Below are 23,923 nucleotides of genomic sequence, written 5' to 3' on the forward strand. Positions count from 1 at the left end.
GCGTTTCCTGGAACTGGTGTATGTAGATTGTTTGACATCCCAGGCGGTTATACTGCGATTGTAAAATGTATTCATGCATCATGGGGTGCCTCTAGTTCTCCATTCAGATGGAGGCACCCAATTTGTCTGAAGAGTTCAAACAATTCTCTGTACAGTATTGATTTACATGTGAAGTATTGAGCCCCAGATAGCCTCCTGCAAACAGATGTGCTGAGAAAGTGGTTGATATAGCAAAGAAGATTTTTCAAAATGCAGTGATGTCAACCTGGGACTTCTTGAAAATAGGAACACTCCATTAGAATCGGGTCCCTCACCTGCCGAGCTGCTGTATGGTAGAAGGGTGCGATCCACTTTACAATCAGCAATGACTTTCCAGGAGGTATCTCAGCAGAAGTTTAACCATTTCTGAATGAACGACTTTAAAATAAAACTGCAGAACAAACAATATTTTGATCAGTTGAATGGGTCGCGAATGCTTCCACCTCTCCAAGATGGAGACAAAGTCTGGATTTGGGATATGCGGTGGTATGGAGCTGTCGTTAGGAAATTGGTGTTTCCCTGTTCATACGTGATCCCAGCTCAAGACGGAAACTTTGTTAGATGGAACAGAAGATTCTTAGAGCATGTGAGGCATGATCAAATGTCTCCAACATTAGGTCGTAGGACAGCTTTCGATACATTAGAGGAAGAGGAGCTTCCACCCACAGTGGTGGAAGTCCAAAATAGTACACCAGAACCTGAGAAGCAGGAGGCATCTAACATGAGAACGAGCGCTAGAGCTCAAAGACCACCAGTCGGGTTTCAAGACTATGTACTTAATTGAATATATGTATTCCATTGTATTGATTGTATTCTACTGATTGTGTTGATTGTATTGATTCTACTGATTTATATCACCTATTTATTTATTAATAAGAAAAGAGAGATGATGTGTTATGTAACATCTTGTATCAAGATATTGATTACGGAGAATATTGGCATATTGTGGTGATGTGTAACAAGAGGCGGGACGGTCGGCAAGTTCATGTGTCACGTTCTCATTGTTTCTCTCTTGCACACGCATTACTTCCCCACCTATACCTGCTTCCCGCCGCTCACTCCTGTCTACGCGGTGCTTAAATGTAATGTGACCATATTTTCTCAAGCTGAAAACGGGACACTTATCAACTGACTTTAAAAAAAAGTATTATTTGGTCTATAAGTTAAAGCAAATAGAAAACTATAAGCCTGTTTATCTATTTATTACAAACATAGGGCAGAATTATTACAATAGGCCTAATGAATACAGAACATTTAAAGCATTGCAAATACTCTAAAAATCAGATACATTTTACATCATGTTATACAGTTAGCCTAGAGGACATATTTTTCTGAAGAATGGATTTTCTTCAGAAGTTTCTCATTTTGCTTCAAGTAATTGAAAAACTCAAAGCAACTGTATTTTAGATTGACTTTGGTAAGCAACAATGCTTTCAGCATTCCAACTTTTAATTGGGTTTTTTCTGATGTCCATATTTTGTTCATACTTGCAAAAACTCTCTCCACAGGTGCATTAGTACCTGGCAAGGATAACCCAAATTCTACAAGCTTAGAAAAAGTATTGAATGATAGTTTTTGAGAAGAGAAATACTGAAACATTTCTACCCATCTCAGATGGGCTTCTTTTCCTTCATTATTCCATTGAGTGATTTTCTTTGCAGTAGCAAATTGCTTAACATAAACATATTCACTGAAAATAGCATTATCATCAACATTTGATTCTCCAGATACAATTTTAATCGTAGGTATACATATTTCAACATCATTCCATTTCAGGATATTATTAAGCAAGATCCATTCAAATTTCTTATATAGTTCATATCTGTCAGTCCAGACTTTTAAGTACTGAATACATGAATCATAGAAACTATTAGCAATTTTTTAGAAATCCTCTACTTTCATCTTACCCTCATCTTATAGTTCATGCAAAGCACATTTTACAACATCTAAGATAAAATTGTTCTCCTTTTTTGGAGTCATATTTACTTTCAACATAGAAAGTGCCATGGTTACTTCAACTCCTGTTGTTAACTCACCTTCTACCTGGAGAACTGCCTGGTGGAAAGTTGTAGCTTGGTTGTGCAGAAAAAAGAGGAACAATTTTAGCCAATGAGTTTAAAAAAAAATCTTTCATTATCATTGGACATTTTTCCTGACTCAGAAAATATTACATCAGTCCTCCCAAAATTGGAAGAACTCTTCCAATTGCTGGCATGAAAGCTAACCACCTGGTGTTACTATAACCTAACAATTTCCTGTACTCAATCTCAGCAAAATTTCAGAAATCTTTTAGTGATTCTACTCTAATAGTGTATGAGTGAAAATGGTACTATATTTTGTGAATAACAAGTTCTGCATCGATAAGTAAACATTCAGCAGCAGTCTTAATTGTGTTGTGCACTATATGCGCTGCACATCCAACGCCAAGGATATCATGATGTAATAACATCCTAAGTTTGTGGAAAATATTTCTGGATCCCTTACGTGCTGCCCCAACAAAATTACTATTAGTATTGTCACCACAGAATGCAGTTATCTTGTTGTTAAGATTGTTTTTTGCAAATACGTCAGTCAGATAATCGGTAACAATATCTGCTGTTTTGCCAGGACGTTCATCAATTTCCAAAATTCGAACACGGACACCCTGTAGTGGTAAAAAGTACCTAACCAGAACAGGAAAAATCTTTTTCTCCCCATGATTAGAAGCATCTGTAAACACTGTAACAAACCTGACTTCATTCAATTCCTTCTGCAATATTTGATAAGAATGAGGTGCAAGTACGTTCACAACAATGGCTTCACACTTCGTACGACCGCAAGAGAATTTCTGTTCAGACCAATTTCTTATTAGTTTCGAAGCACAGTCATTTGAGCGAAAGCTATGATTTTCTTCAACCATGTGGTAAGTCCAAGCTCCTTCAATTGCAGCCGAGTGCAGTTCACGGTCTGTTGCTGAAGTTGGCCGAAAAAATGAAGTTACACTTTTGGATGACGATGCCGCAATTTTTGCGTTTTTATGCTTCCTTGCATTTAGATGTTGTTCAATGTCGCCTTTCCCTCCATGGGACACAGAGAATTCGGTGTTACAAATGGTGCAACGAACATCACAATCACAATCGGACAGTGTTTTCTTTATGAACGTGTACCTACGATAGAAAATAAGTATTTGCTGATCTATACATTATTACTGGGAGTTGAATTGCATTAAATTTGCTATAAATTCTAAGTTAATAAGGCACTTACCTTTCTTGCAACTTAGTAGTGAACATACATTTTCGTTTCGGCTTCTTTAATCCTGCATCATACGACACTCCAACTGCTGTTGTTGAGAGAATTAACCCGGGACTCGCTTCAAGCAAGGAAAACAAATGCGGGCAGAGTAGCAGAGTTGCCATATTTGTTGTTGCTCGTAACGAATATTGTCACAACCTCCTATATTCCCTCTTTACTCTTAGCTAGCTTAGTTGTTATGGACATAAAAACAGGTACCTTGCCATTCACGAATTTCAGTATCTATAATAATTTAAAATATTATGTTGACAAAAATAGAGACTAAAATTAAAATTCATTTTCTAACAAAACGGGACAAAGGGGCGTCCCGACAAAATCTGTCGGGACGCTGGGACAACATGTTGAAAAACGGTCCTGTCCCGTTAAACGGGACGTCTGGTTACTTTATTAAATGAGCAAACTTTGGCATCCCAAAATAGTGCTAAATACATGACTGGGCATCTAATTTTGATGTGGCTGAATAAAGCATTCCTGCTGAAGTCGTCGTACCAAATCTCAGTCAGATCGGATACTTAAAGTTGATAGGGTTTCCTTGTAAGAGTATTATGCATGAACAGGAGTGGTAGGAGGATATCAACAGATGGAAGTCCTTACTTCACAACCCAACCCAAACAATTGGAGAGGGGAAGGAAGAAGATATTCAGTATTGCACTATGGATAAGTTTTATTTTATTTTGTTGGTTTATCATAGAATAGGCTCTTAGACCCTATCCTATTGCCTGAGTAATATCAATTGGATAAGTGTACTCATAGGTTACCCTTTTTAGCATGCAAAAATTGTTGGTAGCTCCTCAAATTTTCTTGCTATGTCAGTTAGGTTTATAACAGTTGGAAGAAGACAGCTTCCTTTCCTATAGCTATAGTTGAAAATTTCGTCATGGCTGAAATTAGTCCCTACAGCTCCAGCTTACAGTTCACTTAGTATCGTAAACTGAGCTGTACCGTGATGAATAGTGCAGGTTCAAGCTATTTGGTCAGCTTCAGTTCTTTCATATTCTAGCAGACAGCTGGCTTAATGACAATCATATTGAATGTTTATAGTTTGTCTTTTTAGATTCGACTTGGCTATTACAATAAATTCTCAATTATCTGTGTTGTGGACTTACCACGGTTTAGAAAAATGTTTAGAACAAATCAAGACAAGCTAAGTTCCAAGCACTAAATCTTAATGCATTTGACTGTACAGGGTGGGCCAAAAGTCACAATAGGATACTTCATGCCACAAGCCATTTAAAAAATGAATTTATTGAACTTGCCAATATTAACGGTATGTAATAACAACTTGCATAGTCCTGTCACTGCCATTGTTATTATATCTGGCCCAGATACATGATGATGATGATGCTTGTTGTTTAAAGGGGCCTAACATCGAGGTCATCGGCCCCTAATGGTACGAAATGAAATAACAAAAGGTTCAAATTAATCCACTGACCAAAATAAAAAAAATGTCATGAAGAATGAATGAATGGATGGACATGAACCCTACAAAAAACAAACAAACAAACAAAAACAGTGAATCAAACTCAAAAAAGATCGTAAATAATAGTATTACTCACCATAGGACCACTCATAAAGCACAATAATGCTTGATGTCTACAAAACCAAACCAAACCAAACCAAACCCCATGGCACTACAGCCCTAGAAGGGCCTTGGCCTACCAAGCGACCGCTGCTCAGCCCGAAGGCTAGGGGAGCAAAATCCACGACTAAGGCCCCACAGAATGGTACATGTCGTGAGTAAAGTAGAACCATGGTATCTGTCATGTTGGGGTACTAATCAAAAGTAGTGAAGACTCACGGTGTTCCACACAAGATGGCACTACTCTCAAGTATTGTACTTCGTATAGGGAACGCAGACTTATGGTGTTTCACACACAATGGCGCCACTCATAGCCAACGCAAACCGATGAGTTTGCTCACCTAGGGGTACTAGTCACGGGTGCCGGTCCCACGGGCCCCGTGGTGTTCCGCACATAGGGAGTACTAATCACAGGCAACGCAGACCCACGATGCCGCTCATATAGTGGTACAACTCACAGGCTACGCCCAGACCCGCGGTGTTGCTCACATGGGTACGACGCACGGGTACTGGAAACCCACCCGGCCAGCCTCTTTACTACTACTAATCACAAACCTATTTCGTACCGAATTTAGTGGTAGGCCTACTACTTGCAAGTACAGGCAACCCATGGTGTTCCCCGCATGATCAACAGTAGTTTCATGGTTCTAATTCAATCATCCCTTGGTCGCCTCTCACAACAGGCAGGGGTACTGTGGGTGTATTATTCATCTGCATCCCCCACCCACAGGGGGTAAAGAGAGAGAACAAAGAAGAAAGAAGGGATCCGACACTTCGAAAAATGAAGTAACGGACGAAGAAAGGCAAGGTCCACGACGGGCGTGAAAATGAAAGACTCCCTAGGCCTCGAATGCTCTAATACCGTCGGGGTCGGAAAAGAACAAGAGAGAACAAGAACAAGGGAGGTCAGATAGGATAGACTAAAGTTAGGAGCCTGGCACAAGTAAGTGGAAGCAATGCCAAGACGCATCTAAGGGCCCCGTGGTCGCTAATCCACACTCCCAAGTTGAGAGCCCCTTGGGACCCTTTCAGTCGCCTCTTACGACAGGCAGGGGATACCGCGGATGTATTCTACATGTGCGTCCCCCACCCGCAAGGGGTGGCCCAGATACAAACACTACATTAGGTCTAATGGAAGCTGCGAGATAAACTGCACGTTTGTCATCATGAGGTTATTATAAACTGCTAAGTTGGGAAAAGCAGCTGGTAAATTTTCTCATGAATCACGTCACACATCCATATCCTGGTCAATTAATTAATTTATGTCACTGGGCCGAAATGCCTGGTAACCTGTCAGATGGTGCATCAAAGCTTTTGGAATCCGTATATCTTCTGATCACTTCCTTGTTGATTTAAGCAGTGAACGTAGGTAATGATTGATTCAGACAGTCACTTATGTCATTGTCGACATATTTTGAAGGTCTTCCGCTACATTTTGCACCTAATTCAGAACCATTTGAGAAACTCTTCCTCTCTATTTTCTGTGGGATACATATAGACCTGTCTCTTTCTACAGTGGTTTACATCATTTTACAGCATTACACCATTTCAGTCGATGCATTTTTGTAGACGCTGTAACAGTTTTTGTATGCCTATGTCATACCAGCTCGCCGCCATGCTGTTCAGGAAGTTGTGAGCGGCGCTTCGGGAAACCTCAGGAAGTTAAATTAATAAATTTCATTGTTTGTCCGTATTGAACCAAGATTACAACTTTTATTATAATTTGGATCCACCTTATTCAATATATAAAAACTGTTGTTTAGACGAAATTACAACATATATTTCAATCAGAACTAGTTTCGACGCCCCCTTTGCGTCATCATCAGCTGATATAGGTTCTTGGAAAAATTGGCAATCACATAGATTTATCTACATCAAATTGAACACAATTTAAAACCATATTAACAAACAAAGACTGCGTTACGATTATACTGTCTCAAAGTCCATATTTTCTACGAGTCGAGACTTGCAAGTCTTAAACCATAAATTGATGAAAACATATGCAAACCGGTTTGCTCACTTATAAAATAACATGGATTTAAAAGAACAACAACTTAAAAATAAAATAGTCTTGAAGAAACATTAGCTTAATTTATCACACTTCTTAAAACGTGACGTAGAATCGTATTAAAATACTTCAATAAAATCTTCAGAGTCGCTTTAATGGAGCAATCCTAGTGAGGTGGAAACGAGCAATCGGTCCTTTAAGATGTTAATAAGTACAACGTTTCCAGTTCAATGCGGACCTGTAATAATAGGAATGTAATAAACTATCACTTAACTGAAGAGGCAATATATAAAATTACGTCTTATAACGTAAACGGTTTTACGTAACTTACCTCAAAAGATCGCTGTCCATGCGAAGCACAATGAAGCCTATCGAGCAGTGTTGTGATAGTAATCAAGTGTCCAAGGTTGGTTGGGACCAAAGGGGGGTGAAATAGGGGAAAGTGGGAGGAGCAACTGAGGAACGGCAACTTGTTGGAGCTCCGGAGGGCATGGTTGTAAAAAGCAACTAGTAAATCTATTACGCATAATATGAAACACCGTCCTATTGACCGGGATATGTACATTTTTAAAAAACTCAATAAGGAAATCAAACAGAATATTTGATTTTTCAGAAATTTCATTTAAATTAAGGTTTGGATTAAAATACTGTTCCAGGTGTATATAGCAACCGTCTGTAACATCCAGCAAACTTCCTTTTCCTAAGTTCTCCAAGATCTCAATGTCCTGTTCTATAGATGTGAATTTATGCTTTAGATCATGTACATGATGTAGATAAACTTATGTGATTGCCAATTTTTCCAAGAACCTATATCAGCTGATGATGACGCAAAGGGGGCGTCGAAATTAGTTCTGATTGAAATATATGTTGTCATTTCATCTAAAAAATAGTTCTTATGTATTGAATAAGGTGGATCCAAATTATAATAAAAGTTGAAACCTCAGGAACCAAAGTGCAGAGATCACCCAGGGTGATCCACCGATCTTCATGCATGATTTGTTCAACCTTCATGACTGTCTCGACGGAAATTGATGGTCTCCCACTTCTTTGTTCGCTCGTCGTGAATTTCAGTCCGACCGGCTGCAAACTCTCTACACCACTTACGAACATTTTTGACATCCATACATGACTCACCATACACTTTCGTCAATTGGCGATGGATTTCAATTGGTTCAGTACCTTTTGTGTTAAAGAACCGAATAACTGCACGCACTTCGCACTTAGCGGTAACATCCAATGGGAGCTCAATTCTCAACGGCTGCCAAGCCAAGAGTGAGTGCCTCAGCGCGGCGTGTGCATGTTTCTATGCTAGCGCGGGAAACACTCTTCACAATATTGTGACCAACAGCCACACGAACAGAGTTCTTTATTGGGATTACCCTCGTAAAAGCAATGAAATAAGTTTCTCCATTTTTCATGTCTTGCCATTTCATTCTTTTCCATGAACCCAGATACTAACAGTGAGACATTCCTCAATCATGTGTCTGCTTGTATCTGCCATTGTTTAAAAAATATATTACTGTTAAGCTCTTCTGTCTGCCAAAACTAATTTTTGAATAAATAAATTTATAAACTAGCTGAAAAAGAAAACATATGGTAACAGAATTACACCTGAAAAAAATCCTAAATTTAATTAATTTTTATAAATTAACTGAGTTGAGAAGGAAAAAAATGGCTTCAGATATTACAATATTAAAAAATTCAAAACATCTTTATATAAAGAACAATCAGCTAATAAACTTGTGCCGCAAAAAGTCTGTCTTGTCACTACAACATTAAAATTGACTGACTGCTATTAGAACACTACAGAGATATACTATTACAGCTCAAGGAATTAGAAGAGGATAAATATTCCTTTTATCTTGGCAATAGTTTTTAGTTAGTTTCTGCTTGCTACAAATGTGTTATTTATAGGGGTGGGATTAATGCAAATCATTTTCCCTTTATTTCAGTGCTTAAAATGGTTTGATTTCAGTTATAATGTTATGAAAAAGCAAGGAGTTTGGCGCTATTTCATACTCTGGAAAAAAAAAAAAAAACTCGTAAAATTTAACCATAGCAGTTCACAGATACCACGGGCGCCCGTGTGACAGTTTGTAGGGGAGGGCGTAGACCTGGGGGTATGTAGTATTTTTAATATTTTGGAAGATGAATGGCGACTTGTATTCTGCGGTAGAATCCCCTGCCTGTTGGTGGGGGGGTGTGGTACTACCACTTCTACATAATACCGAATTTTAAATAATTTTCTTGAAAGAAAAACACCTGACTAGATTTTTTCCTTTCCTTGAGGGCTAGGTGGGGGGGGGGGGGGGGCGCAGCCCTGCTTTGCCCATAGGTATGGGCGCCCTTGACAGATACTAACGGTTAGATACAAGCATTATGGAACCTGAGAGGCAGCTGAAGGTATGTACACACAGGAGAGGCATAAACTGGGATCAGCTACAGTGAAATTTGTATTAAAAATATTCAAAGTACAAATTAGAAATTAAGCTCAAGTAAAAATGGAAATATTATTGAAACTAAAACTTTTCTGTAGGTTTCAAAGAACTAATCATGAGCATAATTTACAGGCTTAATCATTTTCATCCATATATAGGCTAAGAATGGTTCTGATCTTTGTGCAAGAGCAGTACTCTAGAATGAGATAAACTATCTTTGTATGAAGAAAATGCTCCTTTACTCTCTATATTTGTCACTGGAAACCACAGAAGCTGTAGAGATTTTGAAGAAGAACTATGGCAATCTCCAAGCATGTCCGTTAGAATACTGTTGTTGGTACCAACGTGAAACACTACCACCTTCTCCTTCCCCTCCTCCCCCTCTTCGGGATTCTGTCACAGATATTCTCACTACCCTAAGTAACGACAGGCAATGAATGCTCAAAAGTAGGTTTGTGCAAGTGGCAACAGAATAATTGCCAAGATTACCTATTTTAAGAAGGATAATCCTGCAGATAAACTGTTCAGAACCACTGCAGAACTTAACTACCTTCCTTCTCTTCCTGGCAACATGATCGACAAAAGCTTGCTAAAGATAGTTAAAGGCATCCCTGAACTAGATGGTATTCTAAAATGGGAATTTTTTAAAAGGATATCAAGTACTTCAAAAGTTTGCAAAGGAATGTGCAGGAAAGAAAGGTGATAGTCACTGTGTGAACAGTATTCTGGAAATATATAAGTTAAGTCTCACTGGAATAAACGATCCCAAATCCAAAGTTCTTGCTCAAACTGAAAGAAGTAGTGGTATTTTTCTGTTAGAAGTAAAAAAAAAAAAAAAAAGCATGATACAAATAAAGGAAAAATAGAATTATGGGATATTTAAAGAAGTGGAGGTTAATATAAGATACGAAGGCCATCCGGAAAGTGGTACCCGTTTGTGCAATAAAGACACAGGAGTAAATATTAACAAATATACACATTTTTATTGGAAAGAGCATACTTTACACTTCTTCACATAATCTCCAAGCAAATTTAGGCATTTGTCATAACGTGGGACGAGTTTTTGTATTCCAGCGTCATAGTCCTCCGCTGCCAGCATATTCAGATACGTAGTCACGGCTCGTTTAAGTTCTTCATCGCTGTCAAATCCTTTTCCCGCCAGAAAGTCTTTAAGCTTCGTAAAGAGATGAAAATCCAAAGGGGCCAAGTCCGGGCTATATGGGGGATGGTCGAAGGTTTCCCACTTGAATTGCTGCAAAAGTTGTTGTGTTATTGCAGCTGCATGAGGCCTGGCATTGTCATGAAGGAGAATGATGCCTGTAGACAATAGACCTCGCCGTCGATTTTGTATTGCCTGCCGTAATTTCTTTAATGTTTCACAATAAGCAATTAGCATTAATTGTGTCTCCACGGGCCATAAAATCAATGAGCAGTACACTTCGATGATCCCAGAAAACGGTTGCAATGAGTTTCCTGGTGGACAGAACTGTCTTGAATTTTTTGGTTTGGTTGGTGAATGAGCATTATGCCACTCCATTGACTGTCGTTTACTCTTAGGTGATGCATAACAAACCCATGTTTCGTCCCCAGTAATGATGCAAGTCAGGAAAGAGTCTCCTTCATCGGAATAACGTCCCAGAAACGTCAGTGCTGCAACCATACGCTTGGTTTTGTGCTCCACTGTAAGCATGTGAGGGACCTACCGTGCATGATTTTTGAATAATGCAGATGGTCTGTGACAATTTCATGAACAATTGTTCGAGACACATTAGGAAAATGTTCACAGAGTTCATCAATTGTGATGCGCTGATCGTTCCTCACGCATTCGTCTACCGCGCTCAACAGTTGGTCTGTAATGACGGATGGTCTCCCTGAACGATCCTCGTCATGTGTATTCCCCCTCCCCAGGTGGTTGAAGTTGCAACACCAGCACCGAACAGACGACTTGTCCATCACATTGTCTCCATACACCTCCGTTAATTGACGATGGATATCACAAGGTCGAACGTTTCGTGCATTAAGAAAATTAATCACGGCCCTCACTTCACAACTGGCGGGGTTCTCAATTTGTTTAAACATTTTAAACGATCACAGACACAACACAGGCAATGCTAGCATCACGCAACCTCGCACAAAGAGGAAGACAAGCCACTGACACGGTCTGACCTTGCCGAGCGGCTACCCGAGTCGTCAGCGCTTCATGCGGCGCTAACGGGTACTACTTTCCGGATGGCTCTCATATATTGTGAGAAAATCTAACAAGAAAATATTAGTGCTAAAATAACAGATCTTAATTAAATTATCAACAAATTTTTATGTTTTTCTATATGATTGTTCGTATTCACTTATAGGGGGCATTTATCTAGATGTTAGGCCACAACAAGCATCGTCATCATCATCATCATCATCATCTCCTCTGTACTTGACTTTTAACTCATATCCAAATTTCTTGTACTTGGCACTACAGCCCTTTTCTGCCTTCGTTTCTCTTTTTCATCAAATGAGAACCAAAGTAAGTCTTTTCTTTTATCACTCATGTTACTGTGTTGGTTCAGAACCAGATCACAATACAGGCAACAAGAAATGAACTGGTACAACTGACACTGATACTTGCTGAGAAACTGAATTACATTAAAAATGAGAATACATTAGTCTATAGCTCATAACTTTTCAAGTTGTTACTTTCAAGTTCTTAGCTGCCGTGGTGGCCAAGGTAAGAAATTTTTAAGAACTTGTCAACTTGAGCCAGCAAACAGGGTTAAGTCGACCACTGCTTTAAATTAAACACAAGTGAGGTTGTTGTTGGTAAGACAACAAAGAGGGTGAAATTTGAGGTTGTACAAATTTCAAAATTTAATAAGTTATTTTTACTTGTTCATACGTTACATATGATGGAGCTTCATTCATTTGTGATTTTACTGAAATTTTTCTTTTGACAATTAATAGCCTGGCAAAATTACATTAAAGACTGTCTATATATCAAATCTGATCCCTCATGGGGGGTTTCGAGATGATAGTACCGCAACACTTGTCCAAGCAGTTACACCTAAAGAGGATCTGTACTTACTGCTTTCTGTTCATCAGATGATGCTAAAGGGATTATTTGGAATAATTTGCATTAACTCTTACGGTTCCAGGCGGCCGATCTATCGGTCAGGTAAGCTGCTGCTTTAAATGCAGGGGGCCAATCTGTCAGCCACGTTTTTCTTTCACCTGCATCTTCAATCCCTGCTGTACGATGGCAGCATAAATAATACCACCAGAAAGATTGAAGCTTATACTCTCTGGAAATATCAATATCATTCGATATTGAAATCAGTGAAATTTTATAAAAGCTTTCTTTCGATGCATTACAAGTTTCGCATTTGGTAGCCTTGCACTCTGCTTGTTATCTCGCTTGTTTATGTTTGTTTATTTACCTCCAAAAGGGTAAAGATGGGTAAGTATATAAAAGATGATGAAATACACAATGTTTTAACATTAGGTGATTCATTAGAGAGGGATTTATTGAATGACAAGTGTTCGAAATAGGCCTAAAGAAGAGGTTATTGTGTATTTAACCTGCATGTGCATAATTTTGTAAAAATTTGTAAATATCAGGAAATGCATAAAACTTCAGTTTTCTATTAAAAATTAACCCCACGAACCTACTACGCTGGCGTAGCAGGGGGAGAGGTGATACTCCCACGTGGCGCGTTCCAGATGGCGGATGGGGGAGTCCTAACTGGCTTGCTGGGGGACTTGAGGGAAATAAAATACCTCTCGCAGACCAAACATACAACCCCCTGTGGGTGGGGAATGCAGACGAAGAATACACCCGCAGTATTCCCTGCCTGTCGTAAGAGGTGACTAAAAGGGGCGACCAAGGGATGATTGTATTAGAACCATGAAACTCCTTGTGATTAGTACCACCATGTGGGGAACACCATGGGTCGCTTTTACTTGCGCGTAGTACCACTATGTTAGGTACCAAATAGGTTTGTGATTAGTAGCAACAGAGTACGGTGTCGGCTTTTACAGTACCTGTGATTAGTACCACTATATGGACGACACCATGGGATGAGTAGTGACACCATGGTTCTGGCTTGCCTGTGATTAGTCCCTGCTATATGAGGAACACCACGGGATAGCGCTAGTCCCTGTGGTTAGTACACTTATGTGATGAACACCATAGGTTTGCGTTACCTGTAAATGGCACCGCAATGTGCGAAACACCATAGGTCTGTATTCTATATGAGAATTTCATTACCTGTGAGTAGGACCATAATGTGTGGAATACAGCGAGTCTACGCTACTTTTGATTAGTACCGCAACATGACAAATACCATGGTTGTATTTTCCTAGCGATAAGTACCATTATGAGGGGCCGATGACTTGGATATTGGACCCTGTCCGACTATAAGCATCATCGATTCGGTATCGTGCTATAGAAGCAGCCCCTTGGTCAGTAATACTATTGTTTTACGCCAGCCTCTGTGCATGTGAGGCACTGTGGGTCGGTTCCACTGATTGTTTTAACCCTTTCAGACTGTGTACGCACAATTATGCGTGTCTGTATTTTATTTATGTCTGAGCTTATTTGACGTTTTCTTGGCGCTAGACCGGACTGCAGTGCTTGTATGGGACATGTAGCATGTACTTCAGCTGTTCTTATTTAGTACTTGACCACCAGGGGGAAGGAAGAAGAGTTTAAAAATACAGTTCATTAGCAATATGGCGGGAAGCAGTAATGCCTAAAGTAAGTATTTATTTATTGCATTCATATTAATCTAGAAGCTTTACTGAATATCAGAATATAATCGGTGAAGTGTGTAGGTTGTGTGGCCAACGTAAATTGTGAACTTACAACATCGTACGTAATACCATGAGGTTTTGAATGTTGATACGCACATATGTGCGGGCTAGGTTTCCTTACAGCCAATGCATGCAGGAGTGCTGGGTGCTGTCGCAAAAAGGACCGAGAAAGAAAAACTCGTACTCTACATGAGAAATGTAATGTATAAGATTTTAACTTTTTAAAATCGTTCCACACTGTAAAATAGAACATTTGGTCATGTACATGTGCATATTCACATGTACTGAGATGAATTTTTTATTTTTTTATTTTTTGCAAGTAGTGAATGAAGTCCTGACACGCACAATTGTGTGGGTTCTGTTTTTCAGCTGATAATTCTTAATTTGTAAAATAAACTGTAAAAACATGTATTTGAGAGCATTTTAGTAAGTTTTTGACGTTTTGACACTTCCAGATTTCATTCAGGTCTGACAACAAGCTGCTGATGCCAAAAGGGCAGTAATATCAAAACTCCTCCTCAATGTAGAAAATGTAACGTTTACTTGTGTTTGAACGAAGATTTAATTGTTTTAAATTATTCCCTACTGGAAATTAGAACATTTGATCATGTACATATGTATATTCACATGCATTGAGGTAATTTCTCTTTTTTGTAAGTAGCGAAGTAAGTCCTGACACGCACAATTGTGCGGGTGCTTTTTTTCAGATGTTAATTTTTAGAATAATCTAAAAATATATATATTTAAGAGCACTTTAGTCAGTTTTTGACGTACAAACAAAAATTCACACTGCCAGTATCCATCCATCCATCCATCCATCCATCCATCCATCCATCCATCCATCCATCCATCCGTCTGTCCAGTTTTAAATTCTGGTCAGTGGAGGCTTTTGGACTTTTAATTTGTCATTTCGTCTCATTTCATACCATTAGGGGCTGATGACCTAGTTGTTAGGGCCCTTTAAACAACAAGCATCATCATGATCATCAAAATTAACCAAATATTCTCACACATATATTATACCCTGATAAGACTACACTATAAATTAAAAATAAGGTCAAATTTTGAACTTTAAATTTTTCAGAAATTCATAAAATTTTTGTACATTTTAAATTGGAGAAATTGAAACTTTATTGCAATTATAGTGACACTCACATGTTCTCTATTCACTTGTGTGCTATGGAATAAAGAACGGGGATTTACCTCCAAAAATGAAAGTACGTTACAGCCTGGCATCAAAATGGTTAACACCATCTCAAGCCTAGATGGCCTTAGCAAGGTCCCAAACTCTTTGCTTGTCTAATAGGATCTGCTTCTTACCAGGTTACAATAACAAGGGACGTGCATCCTGATCAACTTTATCATGCTATACCTCATATACACAGTCATAGTGGATCTGCGATGTCTTGGATCAGTTTTATCCATTACTGTAAGAAACCGCTTGTCCATGTGCAGGGAATAATGAAGGGCAAGAAATAATAGATGGATATCCTCATGACCGAGCTCGATAGCTGCAGTCGCTTAAGTGCGGCCAGTGTCCAGTATTCGGGAGATAGTAGGTTCGAACCCCACTGTCGGCAGCCCTGAAAATGGTTTTCCGTGGTTTCCCATTTTCACACCAGGCAAATGCTGGGGCTGTACCTTAATTAAGGCCACGGCCGCTTCCTTCCTACTCCTAGCCCTTCCCTGTCCCATCGTCGCCATAAGACCTATCTGTGTCGATGCGACGTAAAACAACTAGCAAAAAAAAAAAAAAAAAAAAAAGGATATCCTCATGCAGTTTGTTCAACCTTTTCTTGACAATATTTGCCCAAATTTTATCTTGCAGTATGATAATGCATGTTCGCATTGTGTTTCCATTGTCAGTCAATCCATTCCGGAGGATGGGATAACAAGGATGCCAAGGCTTGCAATGTCCTGTAACATGAACCTCATTGATCTCTTTGAAAATGTATGGGATATGCTGAAAAATGTTATCAAATGACGCACTTCCATCTACAATGCGTCAAGATCTTGGCAGAGCTGTGGAATAGGAGTGGGACCTGGGAAGACTGGCTGGCCTGACTAATGATATGCCTAGGAAAGTGTGTGTACTAGCTGTATGGAATGAAGAGAGGGTATGACATAATACTGATTCTAAATAGAAGCAGTTTCCATTTCTGTGGTGCTCTTGCAGCTATGGCCTTATTCGGCATATTGTTTCTTACTTTACACAGTATTTTATTGACAGCAATAATGCACTTCCATAATTCTGGTATAAAGCAGACCCGGCCAACAGCTGGAAACTGCAGATGATGATGATGATGATGATGATGATGATGATTTCTGGTATACATGTGTTGAAATTTTAACTGGTGTTGTCTGCTTTCCTATCTTATTTCTCACAAGGGAAGGGTGCGTACCGGGGAATCGCCAATCTTATGTACAGTTTGCACACATGTTAAATGAGCCAACAGTAACACAATGGCCAAAATACTTCTTTTGAAAATTAATTAGTGCGACCTACAGATAGCCATAAAGTTTGTATGTTTGAATTGTCACGCTCGGCTACACAGTACTGCACCGCGTGCTGGGTCAGTTTGTCAACAGGCCGCTACTCCATACCCTATTTGCAACTTTCACTTTTCAACAGCTGATTTGAGGCCACGCTGACATATGCTTAAAAAGGAAGACACCCCTGTAAGTGGGGGACACAGATGAATACATCCACGGTATCCCCTGCCTGTCCTAAGAGGTGACTAAAAGGGGCGACAAAGGGATGATCAAATTAGAACCATGAGACTACTTGTGATTTGTACCACCACGTGGGGAACACTATGGTTCGCTTTTACTTGTGCGTACTACCACTATGTTAGGTACCAAATAGGTTTGTGATTAGTAGCAATAGAGTACGTTGCCGGCTTCTACAGTACCTGTGAATCGTACTATATGAGCAACACCATGGGATGAGCGGCACCATGGTTCTGCCTTGCCTATGCTTCGTACCCACTACGTGAGGAACACCCCAGGATAGTGCGGGTCCCTGTGATTAGTCCACTTATGTGAGGAATGCCATAGGTTTGCGTTGCAAGTATAGGTTTGTGTTGTCTGTAAATAGTGCCGCAGTGTGTGAAACACCATAGGTCTGTGTTACATGTGCGAATTTCATTACCTGTGAGTAGTACCATAATGTGTGGAATACCGCGAGTCTACGCTACTTTTGATTAGTGCCGTAACATGACAAATAACATGGTTCTATTTTCCTAGCAATAAGTACCATTATGAGGGGCTGATGACCTGGATTTTGGACCCGTTTCGACTACAAGCATCATTGATTCAGTATTGTGCTTTAGACGCAGTCCCTTGGTCAGTAATACTATTATTTAATGCTAGTTTCTGGAAATGTGGGGCATTGCGGGTTGGATCCACTGATTGTTTTAACTTCGTATCGGTCCATTCATTCTTCGTCCTCACGTTTTCGAATCTGGTCAGTGGAGGATTCTGGATTTTTAAATTGTCATAACATTTCACCTCATTTCGTACCATTGGGGGCCGGTGACCTAGATGTTAGGCCCCTTAAACAACAAGCATCATCATCATCAGCAGCAAAAAGGAAGGCTGCTCATTATTGGAGAAGTGGTAAGCGGGGCCCACTTTCGGTTTCATCAGTGGAACAAAAGTTCCATTGTGTCAAAAGCAAAAAAGATATATATTTGTGGGGAAAGCATGTAAAGAACAGATGGTTGCACTAAATCTGAAAAGATCGGATCTATTCAAGTGAACAAATGGTTTAATGGATTATTCAAGCAAAATGCACTGTCTGGTAAAGTTCTGCTCATTCTGGATTCCATTTCTGAACATAAATTTACACAAAATCGAAACACCGTACCAATGATGATGATGAGGATCCCTCCTGGTGACATAGCTTACTGTGAACCACTAGATGTGTACGGGTTTAGGGTATGGAAAGGCTTTGTATGCAGATTATCTGACACTGTTTGATTATTTAATTTGGATATTGTTTCGGCGCAGAGGAACACCATCTTGAAAATTCAGTCTCTGACATACAACCTCGTTTTCATCCCATGTGGCAATACACCTGTTGCTGAAGTCAGAACTTATCCAAAAAACCGGGAGCCTTTGAGTACCCTGTGCAATATTGTTTTGATAGCGGTGACTTAAAATGTTCCACTTGCTCTTATCCTCGCTTCGTTAGGCATGGTTGGTGTAGAACTGCTTTGTGCTTTTAACATTCCTACCATGAGCATCATTGTTGCATAAACTATAAGGAGGAACTTGCTTTCGTATGTAACGTCCATCGTTGTAGTGATTAACCTTTATTTTCACCATAACAATCTTAGTCTATTGCTTTATTGACCCACAATCAATGCAGAAATGAAATAATTTCTCTTAATGCCGCTATGTCATCTTCACAGTGTGCTACGCAATTACTAACAGAATAAGAATTAAGATCAGCGGTGCGGTCCCTCGACGAGCGAACCCAGCACGCACTGTAGTCCTGCGTAGCCAAGCTCGCCAATTCAAAAATGCAAACTTTAACGCTTTTTGTAGGTCGCATAAATTAATTTCCGAAAGAAATGTTTTGGCCGTTGTGTTATTCTTGGCTCATTTAATGTATGTACAAAATTTACAAATGATCTGTGATTACCCGGTATGCGCCCTTCCCTTGTCAGTTTTGTCCCACTTCACTTAAGTGAATGTGTGTATTTTATATCATTGTTGCAATGATAATTCATATATGTATTTTTCTTTGTTCTCAGAAACTCCAGACAATCTACATCCTGCAACGGTGAAAGGGGCTGATGAGATATTACATAGGATTGTATCACAAGCTGTGAAAAAAGTTCTGCAACAGCAAACTGAAAATTCTGTAGGTTGTGTGAGTTCAGAAGTTTCCAGTTCCTCCGAAGCAGCACCTAAGCCTCCAGAAGAGAGTGCAGCCGATGAACCTGTAGCAGCAACTATAGAAGATACCAAGGCACAGGACTCTAGCAATGATACTACAGAACAAACTAAAGTCCCTTCGTATAAGCCCACCCCTATAGCGGTTCTTAAAAAGAGACATATACCTATACCTTATTCTCCTTCACTTACAAAGAGTTCCAATATCATTCTTAAAAGACGGTCTTCAGATGGTACTCCTTTTGTGCGAAAGAGACCCAAATTGATACAAGAGTATGAACCAGACAGTAGTGGGGAGAAGTTCAGTGAAGTGCAAAGTGTGAATAGTGTGATCAGTTCTTCATTGAAATGTGAACAAAGTGACAAATCGAAATCCAGTGCAGAATCTTCTGTCAGACATGCGATTCCTGATAGTTCAGTTGTAACTAGCACATCATACAAACCTACCTGTATAGGCAGCACACCCCATTCTTTGATATCATGCTCAGTGTCATCATCTGAGGGTTCTGGGATTGGAAATGAAAAACGTGTAATACTCAACAAAGAGTTTAAGTATGAACCAAGTAGTAGGGACTTAAAGAAAAGTGATAAATGTCCAAAATATTCTCCTGCTCCTGTTGGTGGATGGAGTGATAATCGTCATTTATATATTCCTAGTAATATAGAATCTCTTCAGCAACAACAGAATAGTTATGTCCCTGTAGGAAGAACTTCTGATTTACAATCAGCTGTGTCCTATAAGCCGAGTGATATTACTTTGTCTAGTTCGGAACCAACGTATGTACCTTCTGGAACGAATAGTTCCACTCTAAATCATGTTACTTATAAGCCTAGTAGTATTAGTAATGTTGAGCCTGAATATCAGCCACTTAGTACTGATAATCTAGTGAAAGAATATGTGCCAACTGAGATCTCGAAACTGGACAGCATGGGATCAGATGGGGGTATTGGTTATGATCCTGTGACTAATGGATTAGATTCTCTGCATGACATAACAAATGACAATTTGAAAGCAGGTTCATGTGTGGATAAATATGGTATGTTAAAGGTGAAAAGAGAATTCAAGGAGGAGAAAGATGGCAATGTTCCTGTCAATGGGGAAATTAAAATAAGCAGTGATGATAAAAGGACAAAGGTGAGAGAGAAAAGTGATAGTTATAAGAAACATATCAAAAGCGAGAAGAAAACTTACAGAGATGAGGAACATCACAGAGATTTTCAGAAGCATTCTGAAAGTAAGAGACATTCAGGTAGTGAAAAAGCTCACAGCAGTAGTAGTAAAAGAGATAATGATGGGAAGAGCCACCATAGAGAGAGGAGGAGTCATGAAAGTGATAAAAGTAGCAAAAAGCATGATAAGAGTTCCAAAGAAGATCATAAGAAACATAGCAGTGCAGATGGAAAACATAGTAGCAGTCAGAAGAAATCCCACATATCAAGTAGTGAACATTCTAAACATACCTCAAATCGTTCAAATGCTCAACATCAGTCTACTAAAAATGTGAAAAAAGTTGAACATTATCATAAAAGTGCAAAAGATAAAAGCCATAATTTGAAAGACAAATCAAATTACCAGGGAGATAATAAGAAAAAGCTTGATTCTAGTGGTAAACAGAAACCTTATACAACCACTTACAAACATGAAGTTTATGGAGGACAGTCATCTGAAGAAGAATTATTGAAGAAACCAACAAGAAGTTCAAAATCATCAGTCCATCATTCCAGTCGTACAAGTCACCCAGCTACTGTGACGACCAGTCGCAAGAAGCAGGCGATAGAAGAGAATTCAAGTTCTGATGATTCTCCTGAAAGAACATGTGGTAAGTACTTCAATTTATTATTAATTCATTGTAGCATATTGCTTTCAGTCCATATTTGTAATTAGCTTATGGCCATGGGGAAACTTTGGTTGTACCACAGATCTGCAAATCACTGACTATGTGCTCTTCATTTGTTTTAAATATTGGCTTACTTCCCACGGGCTACTCAATCATCATCACAGGACGTAGGAGAACCTCCAGCCTCTAATCTTTCTTCTGGAAACTAACCTGATGAGGATCATATTTCTATCTCTCCCAGTGTCCATCAGAAATAGAACAAAAATTGCTGGTTTACATATTTAAACAGATCTCTGGCGAGAAACCAGTGCATTAGGCTATATCTTCTGATAAGGGATAGAACAGATATGTTACTGTATTTACGCGCATGTCAGCCGTCACTGCATATCAGCTGTACCCTTCATTTTTTGACTGAATATTCACAAACATTTTTGCACCGATTAAGAGCCGGACATCCAATTCATGGGCTTGTCGCAAGAATGGGCATCTGCAGTAACAAATGGTAGGGGACACTGCTGCACACAGTCTGAACTAAACCATGTGGAGCTTGTTAGTAAATATTTCTCATGGATAAAATTAAGTTACACGGCTTCATTCGAGCTAAAAATGGTGAATTTGCGGAAGAAAATGATAACAGAGCAGTGGGTTGTGAATGTTCTGTTCATAAAATACAAGTGAGAAAGTGGAGAATGCAGCAAGTGGTATTTCGTGGTCCAAAACAGGGATAGTTGCTGGGTGTTGTGGAAGCGTTACTGGTATGGGTGAGAGAGATGCAGAACAATAGTTACAGCATTTCTCACTAAATGTTACAACTAAAAGCACGGGAAATTGCACGATCCCATGATATTCTGGAAAATGTATTCAATGCAAGTTATAGGTGAGTTACTCGGTTTATGCGGTGTGATCAGGTTAAGGCAGCAGAACTCTGATCTCCTCTTGCAGATTGGCAGTGCTGACCAAACCCGTATTCTGACATGCCAAGTAAGACGGCGGTTTATGAGAAGGAAGCCACAAGTGTTCTAATTAAAACTATTATAAAGGAACTCAAATAAATAGATAAGGAAGATCTTAATGCATTTGTTTTTGCTGATGATGGTGCCATTGGGGGAGAAACTGAGAGATATGTTCAGAGGAGACTGGATCTTTGGAACACCAAGTTTAACGGTAAATAAAAATGTAAACAGCCTCTGGGGCGGGTTTAAAGCAATTGTTGAGGAATGTGAAAACAGGTTTGTACCTTTCAAGGTGGTAAGGAATGGTAAAGACCCACTTTATTATAACAGAGAAGTAAAGAGACTAAGGAGGAGGTTCAGATTGGAAAGAAATAGAGTTGGAAAAGGCTGTGGAAGTAAGGAGAAATTGAGGGAACTTCCTCGGAAATTGAATCTAGCAAAGAAGTCAGCTAAGGATAACATGATGGCAAGCATAATTGGCAGTCATACAAATTTTAGTGAAAAATGGAAAGGTATGTATAGGTAATTCAAGGCAGAAACAGGCTCCAAGAAGGACACTTCAGGAATCATTAATGAACAAGGGGAGTGTGTATGTGAGGATCTTCAAAAGCAGAAGTATTCAGTCAGCAGTATGTAAAGATTGTTGGTTACAGGGATAATGTCCAGTTAGAGGAGGTCACTAATACTAAAGAAGTATTAAAATTTACCTATGATAACAATGACATTTAAAATAAGATACAAAAGTGGAAAACTAGAAAAGCAGCTGGAATTGATAAGATTTCGGGGGATATACTAAAGACAATGGGTTGGGATATAGTACCATATCTGAAGTACTTATTTGATCGTTTGCACGAAGGAGCTATACGAAATGAATGGAGAGTTGCTATATTAGCCCCCATGTATAAAGGAAAGGGTGCTAGACATAAAGCTGAAAATTATGGGCCAGTCAGTTTGACATGCTTTGCATGTAAGCATTGGGAAAGCATTCTTTCTGATTATATTAGACATGTTTGCGAAATTAATAACTGGTTCGATGGAAGGCAGTTCGGATTTAGGAATGATTATTCCACTGAAGCTCATGTAGGATTCCAGCAAGATATAGGCTAGCAGATATCTTGGATTCAGGAGGTCAAATGGATTGTATCGCGATTGACTTGTCTGAGGTATTTGAGGATGGATGATGGGAGACTACTGGCAAAAATGAGTGCAGTAGGACCTGACAAAAGAGTGACTGAATGGGTGGCTATATTTCTAGAAAATAGATCTTAGAGAATTGGAGTAGGTGAAGCTTTATCTGACCCTGTAATAATTAAGAGGGGAATTCCTCAAGGCAGTATTATCAGACCTTTATGTTTTCTTATATATATAAATGATATGAGTAAAGGAGTGGAATCGGAGGTAAGGCTTTTTGCGGATGATGTTATTCTCTATAGAGTGATAAATAAGTTACAAGGTTGTGAGCAACTGCAACATGACCTCGAAAATGTTGTGAGATGGACAGCAGGCAATGGTAGGCTTTTCTAGTTTTCAACTTTTGTATCTTATTGTAAATGTCATTTTTATCATACGTAAATAATATTACTTCTTTGGCCTTAGTCTCCTCCTCTATCTCCACATTATCCTTGTAACCAACAATCTTTATATACTGCTGACTGAATACTTCTGCCTTTTGAAGATCCTCATAAACACACTCCCCTTGTTCATTAATTATTCTTGGAATGTCCTTCTTGGAACCTGTTTCTGCCTTAAAATACCTAAGCATACCCTTCCATTTTTCACTAAAGTTTGTATGACTGCCAATTATGCTTGCCATCATGTTATCCTTAGCTGCCTTCTTTGCTAGATTCAATTTTCTAGTAAGTTCCTTCAATTTCTCCTTACTTCCACAGCCATTTCTAACTCTATTTCTTTCCATTCTGCACCTCCTTCTTAGTCTCTTTATTTCTCTATTATGATAAGGTGGGTCCTTACCATTGCTTATCACCCTTCAAGGTACAAACCTGTTTTCGCATTCCTCAACAATTTCTTTAAACCCATTCCAGAGTCTGTTTACATTTTTATTTACCGTTTTCCACCGATCA

General features: G+C 39.2%; 1 protein-coding gene across 1 annotated transcript in view; it reads left to right on the forward strand.

Moving 5' to 3' along the window:
* Positions 1–23,923, forward strand: part of LOC136863785 (RNA exonuclease 1 homolog) — a 260,407-nt gene that overhangs the window by 8,185 nt on the left and 228,299 nt on the right. Inside the window, exon 2 of the mRNA XM_068226090.1 lies at positions 18,910–20,871. Coding sequence (XP_068082191.1) covers positions 18,910–20,871 — 1,962 coding nt within the window. The remainder of the gene's footprint in view (positions 1–18,909; positions 20,872–23,923) is intronic.

This window comes from Anabrus simplex, chromosome 2, assembly GCF_040414725.1.
Source record: "Anabrus simplex isolate iqAnaSimp1 chromosome 2, ASM4041472v1, whole genome shotgun sequence".
In the NCBI taxonomy this organism is placed as follows: domain Eukaryota; kingdom Metazoa; phylum Arthropoda; class Insecta; order Orthoptera; family Tettigoniidae; genus Anabrus; species Anabrus simplex.